The following is a 20,911-nucleotide window of genomic DNA, read 5'->3' as shown; positions in this document are numbered from 1 at the left end:
CCCCCCCAAAAACCAGGGGGAAAAAAACTAACAAAACACACACACACACTCCTTCTGGGGGAAAGTGGGGTAAAAAGTGTGTCAGTTTCCCTCCAGCACAAGATTGACGGAATGGGCACATGGGTTTTGGGGGTTGGTGGGGAAACGAAGACTTTGATGGTGAAGATCAGAGCTTGTGGCATTGGCCTTTAGTGTGGCGCATTGGCAAGAACCTGCCCGTCACGACACAGGGGTTACATTTCAATACACTGCAATGTGCACTACATGTCCAAATGTTTGTGGACATCCCTTCTAATGACTGCATTCAGCTAATTTAAGTTGCATCCTTTGCTGACACAGATACACACACAGCCAGTCTACCAGTCTAGTGTCTGTAGAGAAGAAACTGCCAATAGAATAGGACTCTCTGGAGGAGCAGATAAACATGAACCTGTTGGCACCATGCTGCCTAATAATGCCAGGCGTGGGCTAGAGGGGTATAAAGCCCCCCAGTACTGAACTGTGAAGCAATGGAAGAACTGTGTTCTGTGGAATGATGGTTGGTGGAGCTCCATCCAATACTTTTGGGACGAGTTGAGGAGTTGGGGATGATGAGGTGGGGTGGTGATCATCTATCCAATATCCTGACCTAACTAACATTCTTGTCGTTGAATGCAATCAAATCCTCACAGCAATGCTCCTCCTAGTAAAATCTAGTAGAAAGCCTTCTACCCTGGACAGTAGAGACAGTTACTCCAACAAAACTCTTTAAACTCTTTTTTTAATGGCAGAAGAAACAATTAATGCTCAGGTGTCCCAATACTTTTGTCCATATAGCGTATTGTGATTCTGTAAGCAAGATGATATACTGCAATCCTTTTATCCAAGTAATTATAGGAAAACTATGACAGGTTTCTGCAGATTATGGTGTTCTTTTATCCTGAGTAAGAGAGACGTTTACGGTTTACCCAATCAGAACAGTAGGACCTGGAGACTGCCATCTAGTGGTCAGGGTTTAAACGCAACACTAAGTGAACCCCTGTGAATCAGTACTGTGCTTTAGAGAATCGGTACTGTATTGCAAAACATAATATCGCAATACTTCGATACACAGATACGTTTCTACACCCCTGCTGGCCTTATTCCCTTATTCATTAATGACCAGCATTATTAGGAGAGACGCAAAAGTGGAATCCAAGTCAATCAGACACAGAGAAAGCAGCAGGCGTGAGGTGAGTATAGATATAGATATATATTCATTTATTTGATATTTAAACCCACTGAAAAGTTGTGAATACAACTTTCGAATGAAAGGCACAGTAAAATCAGACACTGCTGATATACTCGATGAAAAATAATTAATTACAGTACAAAAGCAGACAGTTATTGACGCACGTACAAATCCCTCTCACGCCACGGCCCTGTAGAGGAGCCCAGAGGAGCCCAGAGGAGCCCAGAGGAGCAGAGATGGATCTCTCATACGGCCGATCTGAGGGATTTAGAACAACGATGGTTCAACACTTATTGCTTTTCTATGTCTTAACACACAGGGTTTGACTTCTCAGAGCAATGCCAGCCAAAGGTCAGCTCCTGAAGATCTGCCAGCCTGTAAAGCCTTATCGCAGCCCTGCCCTTGGGCTTGATCTACCGCAGGGAAGGTTTCAAGGTGGGTGGAATCTGTAGATTGAGCAGTGTCGGACAATGCTTGTAAACACTGATACATGGGACATGTTTGAAAATTTTACATAAAACTAAACCTGGTCCCACTTTAGATCACACGTTTCTAATAACTGTATTATTACACATTAATAACCTATGAAATAATGTAAATACTGGCGATGGATTCACTGCTACAGATGGATTCCAACAGTACAGCTTGTGTGGTAATAAACATGCATCACCGTCAGTTTCGACTCATGTAATTAGCCAAGTGTGCCTTAACAGCTATAATCAGCAGTCTCTCTCATGTGGTTATAAATGTGTAATAGATGATGGGAATAATATTTCTTTGAACTGCTGCTCTTCCTGCTGCTGGTTATGGAGAAACACTTGTGTAAATGCATGAGTCTAAACTATACTATAAACTACTACTGTAACACATCTGTATCCACAAATACATCACCGGTAGTTACACTGTTATTACATGATTGTTAGTGTAATTACACAGTTATTAGAGACATGCTATAATGTGGGTAAATTAATCCTAAAAAAATCCTATTAAATATTTCTGAATTATTTTTAGCAGCTGGGTTAGCAGATAACCCCCCGCTCCCCCAACTCCCTACTTTCAACATCCCTGCACTAGTCACAAGCACCAGTCACAAGCCTGGGCTGATTAACTTAATTAAAAGGACATTCAGATCCACGGATTTATGTGATCTTAACACTTTATAAGCTTGACATTTGTTTTCAAGACACCTCCTCATTCCAATGGACTACGGCGCTCCCACTGTGACCCGAGGATCGCTAGCTGGAATCCGAGGTCAGGCTGCCTGCCATCAGCAGCCGGAGCCTGAGAGAGCACAACTTGCCTACTCTCTCCGGGTTAGTAGATGGCTCTCTTTCTCTCCCCACAACATTTCGGTGTGATGCCGGTTGGCCGACACGAGTGTCTGCTAGCTGATGCATCAGACTGGGTACCCGACACAGTCCTCAGAGCGCATTGGTTGCCCGGTGATCTTGCATCAGCGGCAGTTTGAAAAGAGATGGTGGCTGGTTGCACATGTGTCGGAGGAGGCATGGGTCGGTCCTCACCCTCCCAGTGATGGGAGCATTACATGTAATGATTGGGGAGAGTACTAACGAGTGGGTTGGGTGATTGGCTAGCTAAAATTGGGCAGAAGAACTGGGTAATCTCCTCATGAAGCTGCTCAAAGGAGAATAACCAACACTGGGTAAAGCTACATCAAGGCAAGGTTAGGGGGCGGGGGTGCAGTTTTGGCCACTGCGCTACCACTTTCTTCACGAGTAGTAATGTCCAAATGTAACACTAGTCTTACACTCGCTAAATTCTACAGGATCTCTAAATTAACCCCCCGAAATATTCTATTACTCTATTATGAGTTAGTGCTGGGCGTTAATTTTGGGCAGGACCTAAGCTCTGCAAGCTGGTAGGCCTCCAGAAAAAGAGCTGGGGCATGCTGGGCCTTAGAGAGAAACACACATCTGCACTCCTTCCATTCATTTATTTTGTACGAAACGTACGATTCCAGACCGATTACCTAACCTTCAGACGCTAGCCCCTCCTCCAAGGATCAATGCGGAGCCCACCCACTTCATCAAACGCATGTGCACATACACGCATTAGCATACTGATCTAATTCACTGGTCCACCAAGTGCAAAATCAAACCAAATGTGCTAATTCATTAGAAAAGGAGGGGAGGGGAGGAGAGGGGACGGCAGAAACGGCTCAAAGTTAACCGATGTTAAGCGTCAGAGACGTTTGATTAAAGTCTGATTAATTTGATTTCAAAGCTTGGAGATTAAGACTGAATTTGAGGGTTGGGGAAAATCCCCAGGTTTACTATGTGCGTGTATGAGAGGAGAGGAGATGCATGGGCCTTGTCGAACTGCTGCGCCAGGTTTCAGTGATGGTGTCGGGGCATTGTTTATTACTAATGGCCAATTAGGGGACAGGTTTCCACAGGTTCCACACCGACGGCGCTGCATAATTTGGATCAACTTCAGCCTTCATCGTTCTTGCTTGACTGATACAAGCCAAGAAACACTGGTACTGACAAGGCCATGTGGGCGTCTATGATCAGGTGAATGTGATAAAATGTACAGGGACTGGATCAACATATAACCAGACTCTTTGGTATATGCAAATGTGGGGGTTAAAAGCCAGCTGTAGCCTCTTCCATGTCCCTTTTTGCTCTATTCCTTTCTTCTGTACACGCTAAACCTTCACTTCCACGTTCTAAAGACAAACGCTGATTGCCAACCATCAGATCACTGGAACAGAATCACGTGACTCCTCCGTACGTAAAGAGGGATGCAGGGTCCCTCCTAAGCTGCTGTGTGCCAATTTCTTCCAGCTGCCATTGTAAGCACACTTGCTTTCTTAGCTCATCAACCAATCTATGGGATGAGTTGCTACCCATAAAAAATAGCTGCTGCCCCCCACCCTGTTCAGAGAGTAAACCTTATGATCCTTAAGTGATGAACACAAGTTCTCGTAGGAGTTCAAGCTGTTAGACACACTAGTAAGTCTCCACACATGAGTAGAAAGAGATCATGTGACGGACGGGTGATCTGGAGTAGTGAGAGGAGCTGGAGAAGCTCTGGTTTTGGCCATCTTCTCCGGTCTTCCACCAGGTTTCCTCACATTCCAACAAAAGCTGCTTTCCAATCGTGTCCTCCAGTCTCCACGGCAACAGCAGTCCACTACAGCAGGTTGCACCCCATCAAGAACAGTCACACAGAAAGGTGTTCTAAAACATCAGCAGGTCGGGACGTAACGTGGAACTCAGAAGGTCTCACAAGTTGGTAGGACCCCAGAAAGATCTCTGAAAGCCCTCGGGAGGACCTCAAAAGAACCTCAGAAGGTCCTCGGAAGGTCTCGGATGTGCTTTCCCCTCGCCGCTGCGAATTCCGGGGATCTGAACGCTTCCCCCAACACCTAACTAGAAAGTGGCCAACTGGGCTGGGGCTGGACGTGTTCAGTCCGTGGCCAGTCATTACCTGGCCGTGCCGCTGAGCTGGGTGAGGTACTCGCGGAGTTCTTTGGCCGCTGTGAACCGGCCGTAGCGCTTCTTGGGATTGGCGCACTCCTCCAGCATGGCCTCCAGCTGCCCGTCTTTGGCTATGTGGGCCGGCGGGTCATGCAGAAGGCCCCCGTGGCTGCCCCTCCATGTGGCGTAGCGAGACAGCAGGTTCTGACAGATGGCGTAGTAGTTGTGGTCCACGGTTACCCGCGAGCACAGCATGTCTTTAGAGAAAGAGAGACAGGCCTCTTTATCACACTCCTCAAACTTGCTCTCGTACCAGACGTCGTAGTTCTCTGGCTTGTCTGTGGAGAGAGGGAGAGAGAGGGGACGGTTAGGGGAACACCTCAGCATGAGCATCGGCGGGTTACACTCCTTAGGAAATTGTTTTTCAAGGCTTTACTGGAGAAAACGATTCTACTTAGAACCATAACAGCTCAAAGAACCCTCTGGATAGGCCTGGGTGTGAAAACAATAGCACCGTGTATTGTGATAGACCTCATCTGTAGCTATAAGATCTTTTTTTTTTTTTTAATAAAATGATCCACAGTTTCAGTTAAACGCATCAAATACAAATGAACACACCCCAAGCGAGCGTCCGCTCTGGCTCTATAACAGCCCTTTAAACCCCCCTCTTAAATGCACATGGGGGAATGATCTTATTTGACCATAGACCAAACAGAGAGCATCCTGAGCAGCTGCATCGCTGCCTGGTTTGGGACCTGCACAGCCTCTGACCGCAAGAACCTCCAACGTCTTGTGAGGACAGCTGAGAGGATCATCTGAGTCTCTCTCCCCTCAGTCATGGACATTTACACTGCCCACTGCACCCGAAAGCAACCAGCATTGTGGATGACTCCACCCACCCTTCACACAGACTGTTCTCCCTCCTGCCATCAGGAAGAAGGTACCGCAGCATCCGGTCCAACACGACCAGACTCTGCAATAGCTTCTTCCCCCAAGCCATCAGACTTCTCAACTCCAGAGACTGAACTGATGGTTTTTGTGTTCCATACACAGACACACACTCACACTCACATACTCACAGTATTTATTATTTTTTGTCTGTACTGTGTTGTGTTGTCTGTCTGCACTAGTATTGTGTTGCACTTGTGTTCTGTATGCACTGTGTCTATGTTGCACCATGGTCCTGGAGGAAGGTTGTTTCGTTTCACTGTGTACTCTGTATGTAGTTGAAATGACAAAAACCCACTTGACTTGACTTGAAACAGATATTTGACACATCAGCAACATTTCGAAATAATGCACTATAATAAAATATGGGCATGATTGAATAAATAAGGTGGTTACATTTAAATTAAGGTGTTTAAATAAATAAAATATTTAAATTTAGCCTTTTCTTACCAACTCTATCAAAAATAGATACTTACAAATGATCAATAATGATATATAATGGCTAAAATTTGATTTTATCACGGTAATTTTTTCAGCTATATCGCCAAGCCCTATCTCTAGTTGACTGTATGGTAAAAGCGTTCTTTGCAGTGGTGGAAACAGCTTTTGTAGGTGGCTCTATACAGAACCTTTTAAAAAACGGTTCTATAGAGCACCAAAAAGGGTTACACTCTCATCACAAGTCACAGTACTATACCAAGCCCTTTTTGCATGGTGTAGAAAGCCCTCGATGTGCGTTCATGGATTTAGAGATTAGTATCTTTTCCCTATTCTTACAGAACCCCTCTACTTTAATTCATGCCCTTTCCAGGCCTGAACAAGCCCTGTGTGGAGGTGCAGAACACTGTATTTCACACTGACATGAGAAAATTAACAGAAGGAAGTTTTTTTGTTTTAGCTTGTTTTTTTCTATTTTAACTTACAATGGCGCTCATGGAAAGCAGTATTTCATTTCGGCGCTGCACTCAGGCAATTATGAGCCAGTTGCTCTGCTAATAAAAACAGTAAATTGGCCTCTCTCTATACAGCTTCCTTTTAATGCTTTTTTTTTGTAAAGAAGGCTGCAAGAGCAAATAAATAACATTTTCAGCGATGAGAAACTCATCGGAGTTGCATTAACACAACAACAAAATCAATAAGAGCGAAAAGCCCAGGGGGGCGAATAACTCATAATCAGCAGCTAAGAAGCTTAACGTACCCCTAGAATCTCCTTCATCACAAACAGCTCAATCTTAGCTTTAGCCTGAGCTGCTACGCATCAATCAATGCTGGAGAAGGTGCACGTTCTGGATGTTCCACTGAAAAGTAATCACTAATCTAAACCACTGCTCAAAGGTTTACATCAGGACTATCACTACTGTACTATACTGTTACGGCCGATCGGTATATTCAGCAGATTTTACAGACTAGGTACTAAAGGTATTATTTTTTAGGTATTATTTAAAGTTACAGATGGATGTGCCTCATACTGACAGGTTATTACAAAAATAATATTGTCAAATCATTGTTTTTGGTTGTAGTTATTAATGATTAAATTACACAGTGCGAATTTACCCCTGACCAGTTCCACATTTTGTAGTGTTAAAACCTGGAATTCAAATGGACTTGAGTTGAGATTGGCGGTCATGAATTTAGATATGTCGCCATCATCAAACCCAGACTGAAGACCCTCCTCTTCTGAGAGTACTCAGGCGAAGAGAAGAGTATTATGGTCTCCATATTGACTTGTGTTTAGTAGAGTCTAAGATTAGAGGATCTTTAATTTTTAGTCTATTTAACTAGCTGAGGTTTTTCTTGAGTAAACAGTGAAGCACTTTTGTAAGTCGCTCTGGAGAAGAGCTTCTGCTAAACGCCATAAAGTAAACAAACAAAAAGTAGTCCATGACGTGTTAGGGGAACATTAATATAAAAAATAAAAAAAAAAGGCGTTTTTTGGGATTTTTTTGCCCTCTGATCCAGTAAAAGTGCTTTACCATTGGCTCTTACGGCACAATTTATGTAAGAAAGGCTACCAATGAACACTACGGTAAAATAACTTGGACTCTGGATGTAAAATAATACCGTGTTAGTTTTGTAAAGGCTGAGGTTAGAACTTGGCTGGGTTAGAAAGGTATTAAGGTGGTATTAAGTTCAAACAAAGGGGGGGGGGGGGGGGGGGTCAAGACAAAAAAAATAACATAGCTGTCTGCAACAATTAGTGAAAACCCAACACCGCTCATCATCCCAAAACCACATTTAAGCTTAAGCTTAAATACAGATGGAGTCAAACTCCTGGGATCGAAGTTCAACAGGACGGCGACTCCAAGGGTACGACCCAAAGCTACAGTGAAAGCGTTTTGAAACCAATCAATCCATTTGAGAACATGTGGCAAGATTTGAAAATGTTCACCAATGGTCATTGTCCAGTAGACAATTACCAGTATAGGAGGCCTGAGAACACATGGCTGAGTGATTGGAACCAATCACAGCCAACAGGAGGCCTCAGAACACATGGCTGAGTGGTTCGAACCAATCAGCCAGCTTTAAGGTGAGCGTCTTTAACAGCATTCTGTACCTTCAGCATCTTAGACTCCACATCCTCCTGGCCTCCACACTCAGATCTGCTCCATTAGCCTCCAGACCAACCAGCAAGAAAGAAGACTCGAAGCGGCTGTATGTTTGCGTGTGTGTGTGTGCGCATATGTTCTCAAGGATAATGATTAGAATAGAGGCAAAAAATTTCAAATTTTCTCGATTCAAAGAACACCGGCGCTCCTTAATTCCCCCCTCAAAACACGCCAGCCGAATTTTGCAAGCCAAATTCGCTGATTTCCAATTCAAACGAGCTCCAGTGTCAGACACAATCACAACCAATATTCCAGACAACCCCCCTCCCAAACCCCATCCTGGTCTCTTCTGCTCTCTCTCTTTCTCTCTAATCCGCAGAACACACAGGAGGGGGTAGCGGTAGAGGCGAAGGCTGTTTTTTTTTTGGGGGGGGGGGGGGGGGGGGGTTTAGGGGCAGAAAGAAAAAAGAAGAAGAAAAAAAGAGACAGCGTTCAAAATTAGATCAAGAAAAAAAAGAAAAGAAAAGCATGGAGGTGTTGTACAGCGCTAAAAAGCGGCTGCAACTCTTCACGCTTAGCCGAGTTACCCAAATATCCCGACCCCAGAAGGCCCCTCAGCACCAGCGCCACCTCAGCTCGTGTCCCCAGCTGGCTTTCTTCAGAAATAATGACGAACGCTTTGAGTAAAACCGGATTAGATGACCCGGACTGATTCTAGTCATGGTTCCCTAAAGAATCACCATTGGAAATGGAGGTGTGTGAGTGTGAAGAACCTTCTACATTAGGGGCAGTGGTGGCTCAGCGGTTAGAGCTCTGGGCTATTGATTACAAGGTAGTGGGTTCGATCCCCGGGCTCGGCAAGCTGCCACTGCCACTGGGCCCTTGAGCAAGGCCCTTTACCCTCTCTGCTCCCCGGGCGCTGAAGTTGGCTGCCCACCGCTCTGGTTGTGTGTGTGTACTCACTGCCCCTAGTTCACTAGTGTGTGTGTGAGTGTGTGTTCACTACCACAGATGGGTTAAATGCGGAGGACACATTTCGCTGTACAGTGACAAATACGTGCACCTTTACCTTTGTTATTTAAAGGCTCTTTAAACTTTAAAAAGGGTCGTCATGCCAACACATCTCATCTCAAACAACCATCTATTACTTTTTTTTTTTTTTTTTTTTTTTTTAAATGAACCAAAAGTGGTTCTTTCTTGATTCTGCATGAAAAACCCTTTTGCCCTATTTAGAGTTCAGACAGCAGAGGTTTTATTCAGCAGTGGAAAAGCTGGGAGAGCAACAAGTAGGTAATATATCTCACACTATCGTTCTATACTGATCTACTTTTTGAACAACAGAAGAATTTTGGATATTCGTTGATTCAGTCGTTATTATTTTTTTCTTTAGAGTTGGCAAAATCAATCGCCTATTTATTGGTATAGACTGAAACATGCCATCGCCTGATTTAGCCGATCTTGACAGCTGATTGTTGTCTTAAGAACTGTAGTGAAGTAGTTACATTACATTTAGGCCATTTAGCAGACGCTCTTCTCCAGAGCGACTTACAAAAGTGCTTTGCTATTTACCCAAGAAAAACCTAAGCTAGTTAGAATAGACTAATAATTCAAAGCTCCTCTAATCTTAGACTCTACTAAACGCAAGTCAATATGGAGACCATAATACTCTTCTCTTCGCCTGAGTACTCTCAGAAGAGGAGGGTCTTCAGTCTGGATTTGAAGACAGTGAGCGTTGGACACCTGTTTGGACACCTAGGGTAAAAGTTCGTTCCATCACTTCAGTGCAGGACAGAAAAAAGTCTGGACGCTCGTCTTCCGTGGATCTTAAAGGATGGTGGGTCGAGCCGAGCCGTATTTTAAGCTGGAAGGGCCCCTGGTGAGGATCGGCTTTTGACCATCGCCATCAAGTACGGAGGGGCTGGCTGGTCCAGTCTTGGCTTTGTAGGCCAGAGACAGTGTTTTGAATCTGATGTGGGCAGCAGCTACAGGAAGCCAGTGAAGAGAGAACGCAGCAGTGGAGGGACATGGCTGAATTTAGGGACGTTGAAGACGTTCCTAAATTAGTTCTACTTTCTTACTATACATCTCTGGACACACAGCAGACAAAACGCATCAGTAGCCACAGATTCTTAAAAACTACTATTCGGATACTCTCTGAGTTTGTATATATTTTACATATACACACACACACACAATATATATTTTTATATATAACTATAATGATAAATGTTTATGACTGGCTTTACTGGTTGTTAAAATTTTAGTTTTTTCTAAAGTATACAAATTAAACCCTTCTATGTTCTAAATTTTCTAAATAAATAAAAGTACAGCGTCAGTAGGCTTCATATTATTGGTGCTCTCTATTGCTGATACCGATACTGTGTGTAAGTGCCACTTGAAAATCTGGTATCGGTATCGGAAAGGAAAAAGGGGTATCGGTGCGTCCCTAGTTGTTAGGCATGGAATGAAATTTGATGGTTATCCTACTGTGTACATTTGCTTAATACTGATTGCCTAAAAAAAGCTGGAGTAATCTGGAGGTGTGTAAGTGCCAGTATCGGCACCGATACTGTATCAACACTACTAACAATAATATGGCACAGCATATTAATATTATATTAACACGTAATATTATTATTATTATATTATTATTATATTATATTCACAATTATTATACTAACAATAATGTTCCACAGCATTCGTTTTCTCCACACATTAATTTATACAAATGCGACTGTGACTCATTAGGATTTCATCTGTCAGTAAAACACATTAGCATGGACTGCATGGACTTTATTATCTTGTTTGGCTTGACGCCACATTTACCTTTTTTTTTTTTTTACTCTTAATTCAGTTTTATTATTTTTTATTACAGTGTCGACCAGAGGAGGATGGGTTCCCCTTCTGAGTCTTGATTCCCCTCAAGGTTTCTTCCTCTCGACCCAAGGGAGCTTTTCCTTGCCACTAGCTTGCTCAAAAGAGGCTCGGACCCGGATCTCTGTAAAGCTGCTTTGTGACAACATTTGTAGTAAAAAAGCCTCTATTAATAAAACTGAACTGAATCAGAAGATTTCAGGAGTGTCCGGATGCTGCACAGCTCACACAGGAATAGGAATGAATAACAGTTGGAATAGTGTTGATAGTTCCTTGAAGTAATACTAAACTACTGTCTGCCAAAAAAGCCCTGAGGGATCTGCTTTGGATCTGCTTTGGGCTCCAAACACACTATAGGAAGCTTAAGCTGTTTGTCTAGCTGATCAAACAGCACAAAGGAAACACCAGGCTTGGGTTTCAGGTCTGTCATCAGAGCCAGAGCCAGATCACGCTGCTGTATCAATGAGCAGATTTGTGAGCTGGGATGAATCCTGCTCAGGAGAACGCTGGTCTGACTGGTACACAGGGCTGGGAGAAAGTATCGGTATACTGAAGTATCGCGAAACTAAGTGTGGGCTAGAGGGGTATAAATCCCCCCAGCACTGAGCTGTGGAGCAGTGGAAGAACTGTGCTCTCTGGAATGATGGTGGTACTGGGGTTAGGGAGTTGGGGATGAGGTAGGGTGGTGGATCATCCAACATCCTGACCTCACTAACGGTTTTGTGGCTGAATGCATTCAAACCCTCACAGCAATGTTCCTCCTAAATCTAGTACTGTTTCCTTGACAGTAGAGACAGTTACTCCAACAGAAGCAGAAAAAAACTATTTAATCAAGAAACAATCAATAAGCAGGTGTCCCAATACTTTTGTCCACATAGCGTAGCAATGTTCCGTCTTCTTTTACTCGCAATGTATCACAGTCTACTGAATCATAACCCCTGTACCATGCGTATCACATAGCCAGGGTCTTCCTTACTGTACGTGTACTATTAATGGGAGTATTAGGAATGAGACGGGGGGCGTGTGGTAAAAGAGAACGAGAGAGTGACCTTGTGAGTGCTCTCTCTCTCTGTCTGAGGAAAAGTTTGCCGTGAGGTACAGAGCTGCTTCTGTGAGCCATTTGGCAGCATGACAAGTCACCATTCAGGAGATACTCGATCTTCATGTGAGTGACACGAACACACACACACACACACACACACACACACACACACACACACACACACACCTGCTTTTTCCTTGATGACAGACCTAACACTCTGAGGGGTGACCTCACTGATGTTCAAAACAATCCCACCACCTAGATCTGCCTCACTGCCTGATGATGGCATGTATACACCTTCACACAAAACACACACAGCCTGGAGGACACACACACAGATGAACCAACCTCTCTATTGGTCAAACTCTGCGAGGGGTCTACTGGTAGCTAGGGTAGGGAAAAAAATGAAGGTAACATTAGCTACAGGAGCTACAATCAGGGGTAAACGCTGCCCCTGGTCTACTGGTTATTAATATCTAAATATTAGAAATTAAAACTAAAGATTGCATTGTCTGCTCTATTTATATATATATATATATATATATATATATATATATATATATATATATATATATATATATATATATATATATACAGTGAGTCCAAGAAGTATTTGATCCCTTGCTGATTTTCTTCGTTGGCCCACTAATAAAGACATGATCATTCTATACTTGTAATGGTAGATGTATTCTTACATGGAGAGACAGAATATTAAAAAGAAAATCCAGAAAATAAATCTAAGGAATATATATTAATTGATTTGTATTTCATGGAGTGAAATAAGTATTTGATCCCTTAGTATTCATTAGCAGTTCTGGCTTTTACAGACCAGTTAGACACTCCCAATCAACTTGTTACCTGACCTGAAGCCACCTGTTCTCACTAATCACTTGTGTGAAAAACACCTGTCCACAGAATCAGACAGATCACACAGATTTCAAGTCTCCAACATGGGTAAAACCAAAGAGCTGTCACAGGACCTCAGAGTCAGAATTGTTGACCTTCACAAAGCTGGAATGGGCTACAAAAAGATTAGTAAGGTGTTGGATGTGAAAGTAACAACTATTGGTGCAATTATCAGAAAGTTTAAAGAGTATAACATGACAATCAACAGACCTCGGCCCGGTGCTCCAAAGAAGATTTCGCCTCGTGGGGTGGCAATGATGCTGAGAACAGTCAGAAATCGTCCTGCAACCACTCGGCAGGAGTTAGCAAATGACCTGAAGGCAGCTGGGACCACAGTTTGCAAGGAAACAATTGGCAACACTTTGCGCAACAATGGATTCACATCCTGCAGTGCCCGAAAGGTACCCCTGCTGAAGAGAGCACATGTGGAGGCGCGCCTCAAGTATGCCAATGATCATTTGAAAGATGAACCAAGTTATTGGGAGAAGGTTTTGTGGTCAGACGAGACCAAAATTGAACTTTTTGGCCTCAACTCCACCCGCCATGTGTGGAGGAAGAAAAATGCTGCCTATGACCCCAAGAACACTGTGCCCACCGTCAAGCATGGAGGTGGAAGCATAATGTTTTGGGGGTGTTTCTCTGCCAAGGGTACAGGGCTACTTCACCGCATCACTGGGAAGATGGATGGAGCCATGTACCGCACAATCCTGAGGGACAACCTCCTCCCCTCTGCCAGGGATCTGAAAATGGGCCGTGGTTGGGTCTTCCAACATGATAACGACCCTAAACATACAGCAAAGGCAACAAAGGATTGGCTCAAGAAAAATCACATTAAGGTCATGGAGTGGCCCAGCCAGTCGCCAGACCTCAATCCGATCGAAAATCTATGGAGGGAGCTGAAGGTCAGAGTTGCCAAGCGACAGCCCACCAACCTTCATGATTTAGAGAGGATCTGCAAAGAAGAGTGGGCCAAAATTCCCCCTGGTGTGTGTGCTAAACTTGTGGTTAACTACAACAAACGTCTCACCGCTGTGCTTGCAAACAAAGGCTTTGCCACTAAGTATTGAGTGTGTTTGGCAAGAGGGATCAAATACTTATTTTCCTCATTGAAATACAAATTAATTAAAATATATTCTTTAAAATTATATTCTGGATTTTTGTCTTGATATTCTGTCTCTCCATGTTAGAATATATCTACCATTAAAAGTGCAGAAGGATAGTGTCTTTATTAGTGGGCAAACAAAGAAAATCAGCAAGGGATCAAATACTTCTTGGACTCACTGTATATATATATATCGTTGTTGCCCAATGAAAATCATACATCTTTACAGAAGGCGGCAAAAAGGCTCTTAACTTTAAATGGGAGTCAAAGTAAAATAAGTCTGAATTTGACTTTATTCCAAATAATTTAGAGCATTTCTATTGGTCCATTCATCCAGAATTATTCACACAATGAACAATCAGGGTTCAAACCATGGAGAAAACTAAAAACGGACAAGGTTTTCATTGGACAGCAGTAATGTGTCAGATATATAAATATATATAAAAACTAAAGAGTAATCTAAAAGTAAATCTAGAAAGCAGCTAGCTAACCATGCAGAGACGATCAGATCATGAAACCGGTGGTATTTTTATTATTACAGCTGTTTTCTGCATGTTTTAATGCAGTGGAGACGCTTCATGACTCTGATTCATCTGATTCATGTCTTCACTGGATCGGACTGATTTGAAGAGTCTTAAAATAGAATATTAAAGAAATAAACAACACGAAAGGATCGCTGTGCACTAACTAATCTCACAGCATGAAGAAGCTGAAATTTCACCTTAAAACAGCGCAGCGGTGCCATTCTGCCTCCTGTCAGCTCTGCACCATTTAAGGTGGAACGGAAAGCTCCAGTAAGAAGCTGGAGAAGAGCTCCAGCCTCGGTGGTGCAGCTGTGTTTGTTTAACGTGTGACAGAAATCGCAGAAACCTTCTGAATTTAAAGGCAGAAACGTTAGACTGAGGTTACGAAGACGGTTCAACTTCCAGAAGCCCGACTGACCAAAAGCGAACACGTTTAAGAGAATAACGAGGGAAACGAGAGCAAGCCTGCGGCCGGTATGACCAGCAGACCTGCGCTGAATAACACAGGCGCTGCCTGCGTTTAGGGAGGAGCTGTGTGCTGGGGAAGAAGGTTCCATGAACTAGTGGAATTATCCAGTCGAGGGAGGGGACGTAAACAGATTGCTAACTCTGACTGATTGGTTCTTTGGCTGATCCACCCAAGTCAGGTGGCCAGATTTAGTCCCACCCAACTTAAACCCAACTGAGGAGAACTACGGGAAAAGTAGCTGGACAGTCTCTCCACAGAAAAGACCAACGTCATTCTTTCTCTGCCAGTTCAGAGTAAATTCATCACAACACCTACAGATAATAGTTGGAGGAGAATGGTGAGGATGAGTAGACAGGGTCTTTAATGAGTGTGCGAGTCTGAAACAGCACATTATTCAGAGATTGCGTCAGAAGGAGTTTTAATAAATAAGAGAGAAACAGAGTTTGTGCGAATCAGGCAGTTTTACTGGGAACAGATTTTCCCCAGAGTGAAGTCTGAAGGACTAACTGGCAGAAAGTCCCGTCATTGCGGGACGGGCACATCAGTTTGACAGCTGTGTGTGTGTGTGTGTGTGTGTGTGTGTGTGTGGGGGCAACGGTATGAGGGATAGAGTGCGAGAGAGATACAGAGAATTCTCAGAGAGGTGTACGCAGCCCCCCCCCCCCCCCCACCACCTCACTGCACAGTGTGTATCAGCATGTCACCACCTGAGAGACAGATGGGTAACACCTACCTCACCATACCTCACTGCTCCACCGTTATTACTCTTTTTATCTTATAATTATAGACATTAAAGTATATATAAGTATATAAATACATGTTACACCATATGGACAAAAGTATTGGGACACCTGCTCCTGCTTTCTTCTGAAATCAGGGGTACTGGGATGGGAGTTGGTCCTGCTTTTGTTGGAGTAGCTGTCTCTACTGTCCAGGTAAGAAGACTTTCTACTAGATTTTGACTTGATTTGACTTGATTTGACCGCAGGACACCCCTTCTAATGAATGTGTTCAGCTACTTTAAATGGCTGACATGGATGTGCAAATGCACACACAGCTTGTCTTGTCGCTGCACAGAACGGCTGCCAATAGAATAGGACTCTCTGCAGGAGCAGATAAACATATAGAACCTATGGGAACCATGCTGCTTAAAGCCAGGCATGGACTGGAGGGGTATAAGGCCCCCCAGCATTGAGCTGTGGAGCAGTGGAAGATCTGTGGAATGATGGCTGGAGCTCCATTCAATACTTTTGGGATGAGGTGGGGAGGTGATCATCCAACATCCTGACCTTGCTAATGCTTTAAGAAAGCCTTCTTCTCTGGATTAATAGCCATGATTTTAGAAGAAACAATTATGAGCAAGTGTCCAAATACTTTTGTCCATGCAGGGTATATATATTCATACTGAACCGCCACTGTACTGTTTTGGTGTTTGTTTGGTTATCACTCAGTAAAACGAAAATAAATAAATAAATAAACAAGTGTTTCCGATATTCTGGCCTTTCCTGTTATTTCAAATCATGAAATCACGGTAGATTGGGCAAGTGCTAGGCGGGTCAGCGGGGTTGCATGGTTGTAGGGGGTGTGTGTGTGTGTATGGAAACACATCCAACATACTAACGTCCACATTTTACTGCTTAAATCTCTACAGGTGTTACTGACCACCTCAAGGGGGCGCTAGAAGACACTAGGTGGAACACACTACACTTTGCATGACTGTCTGTTCAAAACCAATGAAACAAATCTTGCCTTTTGCATTTGAGGGTTTTTGTTGTCCCCCTCCTCTACTTGTGCATAGAACCGTGAGGTCCGAACCGCGGTGGGAACCGAATGTATGCTGTATGCTGTTAAGCCCCTCCCCCTATATCAATACTCTGCATCAGCAGGTATTTGGTATTGGCGTGGCTGCTTGTAATGCCCTGGCACCACCCAAAAAGCTCCAAATGAATGGAGTTTTGATTCATGGGGCTCTCCAAAACACAGCCTGAGGCTGTCCACTTATGCTATTGAAGGACCTGGGCAGGCCGAGTGGTCAGACGAGACACCTGACACCTGAGGAGAGATGTCGAGCGATACAGACAGGGTGAAGACAAAGAGGAAAAGGAGAGCTCACTCTGTTTGATCAGTCTTTTGTCGGCCACCACCACATTCTCCGCGTCCACCACGATGACTTTGCCGTCCCGCGGGCCTACGGCGAAGTTGTCGAAGCTGACGTCCAGCAGGTAGAGGGCGAAGTCGAAGTCGTTGTTGGTGAGCTGCTCGGCGATGTCCATCAGCTGCTTGGCCAGATCCACTCGCTTCTCCCACGGTGCGTGAAAGAAACTCCACAGCTCCTCGCCCACGTAGTTGACGGCCACCATGCGGCCACACGCACCCAGGTACTTCGCAAACGGCCAGCCTTCGTCTGAAGGGAAACTCTGCAGAGCGAGGAGAGAGAGAGTGAGGTGTTTTTGGGTGCTCGGGCTATCCTTAACGACGTTTCACACTTTCATCTTAAAAACATTCAATAGATTAAAATTACATTCAAATGAACTATCTAATAACTTTTATGATATTAATAGTACTGATAGACTACATTATTAATGTACAACAATTTATCAACACACCAAGGAAGACAAAAGTTTAATTATCCATTAACTGCAGCTGGAAATTGGTACGGAAAATGAGTAATTCAGGCTCTCTCTTCATAAAAGCTAGTAAGCTAATGCTACTTACAGTAGACCTACAATGTTAGATGCCAATGTAGTCTTTTAAACAAGGTATTTTCTCCTCAGTGGACGATGTGCCAACATACTACAGCTAGAGCAGTTAACATGTAGCTAACATCAGCCAGAGCAGTTAACCTTAACATAACATTAGCAGACGTTACCACATAACATCAGCTAGAGCAGTTAAGATGTAGCTAGAGCAGCTACCATGTAGCCAACATATAGCTAGAGCAGATAACATGTAGCTAACATCAGCTGGAGCAGTTAAGATTGCAGTTATCATGTAGCCAACATGTAGCTAGAGCAGTTACCATGTAGCTAGAGCAGTTACCATGTAGCCAACATGTAGCTAGAGCAGTTACCATGTAGCTAGAGCAGTTACCATGTAGCCAACATGTAGCTAGAGCAGTTACCATGTAGCTAGAGCAGTTACCATGTAGCCAACATGTAGCTAGAGCAGTTACCATGTAGCTAGAGCAGTTACCATGTAGCCAACATGTAGCTAGAGCAGTTACCATGTAGCTAGAGCAGTTACCATGTAGCCAACATGTAGCTAGAGCAGTTACCATGTAGCTAGAGCAGTTACCATGTAGCCAACATGTAGCTAGAGCAGTTACCATGTAGCCAACATGTGTCTAGGGCAGTTACCATGTAGCTAGAGCAGTTACCATGTAGCCAACATGTGTCTAGAGCAGTTACCATGTAGCCAACATGTAGCTAGAGCAGTTACCATGTAGCCAACATGTGTCTAGGGCAGTTACCATGTAGCTAGAGCAGTTACCATGTAGCCAACATGTGTCTAGAGCAGTTACCATGTAGCTAGAGCAGTTACCATGTAGCCAACATGTGTCTAGAGCAGTTACCATGTAGCCAACATGTAGCTAGAGCAGTTACCATGTAGCCAACATGTAGCTAGAGCAGTTACCATGTAGCTAGAGCAGTTACCATGTAGCCAACATGTGTCTAGAGCAGTTACCATGTAGCTAGAGCAGTTACCATGTAGCCAACATGTGTCTAGAGCAGTTACCATGTAGCCAACATGTGTCTAGAGCAGTTACCATGTAGCTAGAAAAGTTACCATGTAGCCAACATGTAGCTAGAGCAGTTACCATGTAGCTAGAGCAGTCACCATGTAGCCAACATGTAGCTAGAGCAGTCACCATGTAGCCAACATGTAGCTAGAGCAGTCACCATGTAGCCAACATGTAGCTAGAGCAGTCACCATGTAGCGGACAGCTGCATGGTCAGGTTCTCAGCAGCATGCCGATGGCAACTCGCTCGCGTTAAGGTGCTTGTTTTTCCAGTGTGTACGATATGTAAAGAGGTCCAATTTTAGGTCCTAATTACAATATTGATAAAAAAAAATTAATATTCAGATACTTTGGCTCCACAGATGCGGCACCGGATACAAAAAGAAGCCCTGCTTTACCTTTTGTAGCTAATTTTAACAAGCTGAATAAGGGCTGAACATATGGCCAGCCATATAACGCCACTCCAGGAACACACCGAGGTTAAGCACTGTCCTCAAGGGCACAATTACGGGACAGTAGCAGTACAGTACACGCGCTGCAGCGGTCGTGCCCATGTTCACACCTGCCACCGGTGTGGAGCTGCAGCCTGCGGCGCTGGGCTCTAGCTGCTGTCTTTAGCTGGGATGTGTGCCTCTGTCTCTGGGGGAGTCGCCGGAGGCCGGACGCTCTAACCTAGCGTTCCTTACTTCCAGTCCCAGGAGGCCAGAGCACAGCACAGAGCATAGCACAGTTTACAGCGCCAACTGCTGCATCAGCTGCACCGCTCCACGAAAGTTTGGAGAGGCCGAGCGCTTCGATAGTTTTTTAATAAACACAAGCAACAAGCTTGTTTCACCTGTGGGCTTGCAATAGCTTTGCATATTTAGTAAGAAAATAAGTAAGAAAATGATACATATATTATACATATACATATATGTGGACAAAAGTATTTGGACACACCTTTTTATAATTGAATTCGGGTGTTTTTATATTCAGTCCCGTTGCCGCAGGTGTATAAAATCAAGCCCCTAGCCATGCAGTCTGCCTTCCCACACATTAATGAAGCAGTGGGTGGGTCTAAAGAGCTCACTGAACTCCAGCGTGGTTCTGTATGTGATAGGAGACACCGCTGCACCAACAACAACAAGTCAGCTGGTGAAATTTCCTCCCTCCTAGATCTTCCTCCATCAGCTGTAGTGGTATTATTATTGAACAGTGGAAGCGTCTAGTGCAGAGGAGTGTAGTGCAGAAGTGTCTCTCCAATGCTCTGCTGACTGAACTGCAGCGCAACTGTGCACAGGGAGCTTCGTTCATGGCATGGGTTTCCATTGCCGAGCAGCTGCATGCAATCCTACATCACCAAGTGGTGTAAATGCCAAACGCTGGATGGAGTGGTGTAAGGCATCATGCTTCTCTATCTGGCAGTCTGATGGACAAGGTCAGGGTTTGGCTTTTTGAATGCCAGGAGAATGTTACCTGTCTGGCTGCACTGTGCAGACTGTAAAGTTTGGTTGAGGAGGGATAATGCTGTGGGGTGTTTGGTTTGGTTTGGTTCAGGGGTTGGTTTCTAGGCTCCTTAGTTCCAGTGAAGAGAATTGAAAGCTTAATGCTTAAGCATAGCGAGACATCTTGGACAATTGTACGCTTCCCACTAAGGATGTCCCAATCGGATCCAGAGGATCGGAAATTGGGGCCGAGCCAGGCATATCTGAATGGATCGGGTATCAGTTATTTTAACCACGATATTCAGAGCTTCATCTGGAGTCGTCACGGTGCCATTAACAGACATTACTGCCCAGCAGACAGCAGTAAAGTCTCAGTATAAACAAAAAATTATATTTCCAAATGTTTGTGGACACCCCTTCTAATGAATGCATTGAGCACCCATTGCTGACACAGCAAATGCACACACAGCTTTCCCAGTCCCTGTAGGAAGCACTGCCAATAGAACAGGACTCTCTTGGGCACATAGACATGAACCTATTGGCACCATGCTGCCTAATATCAGGTGTGGGCTAGAGGGGTATAAAGCCCCCCAGCATTGAGCTGTGGAGCAGTGGAAGAACTGTGTTCTCTGGAATGATGGATGGTGAAGCTCCATCCAGTACTTTTGGGTTGAGTTGGGGATG

At 44.1% G+C, this 20,911-nt stretch overlaps 1 protein-coding gene across 1 annotated transcript in view; it reads right to left on the bottom strand.

Annotated features, from left to right (window-relative positions):
- Positions 1-1,222: 1,222 nt before the first annotated feature.
- The window catches only part of dipk2ab (divergent protein kinase domain 2Ab), a 66,465-nt gene continuing 46,776 nt past the window's right edge, over positions 1,223-20,911 (bottom strand). Inside the window, exons 3-4 of the mRNA XM_072679319.1 lie at positions 17,178-17,481; positions 1,223-4,991 (exon numbers count right to left, since the gene is read on the bottom strand). Coding sequence (XP_072535420.1) covers positions 4,660-4,991; positions 17,178-17,481 — 636 coding nt within the window. The 3' untranslated portion in view covers positions 1,223-4,659. The remainder of the gene's footprint in view (positions 4,992-17,177; positions 17,482-20,911) is intronic.

This window comes from Salminus brasiliensis, chromosome 5 (genome assembly GCF_030463535.1).
Source record: "Salminus brasiliensis chromosome 5, fSalBra1.hap2, whole genome shotgun sequence".
Lineage (NCBI taxonomy): Eukaryota > Metazoa > Chordata > Actinopteri > Characiformes > Bryconidae > Salminus > Salminus brasiliensis.
The sequence above is the reverse complement of the archived record's forward strand: the minus strand, read 5'-3'. Positions and strand labels throughout refer to the sequence as shown.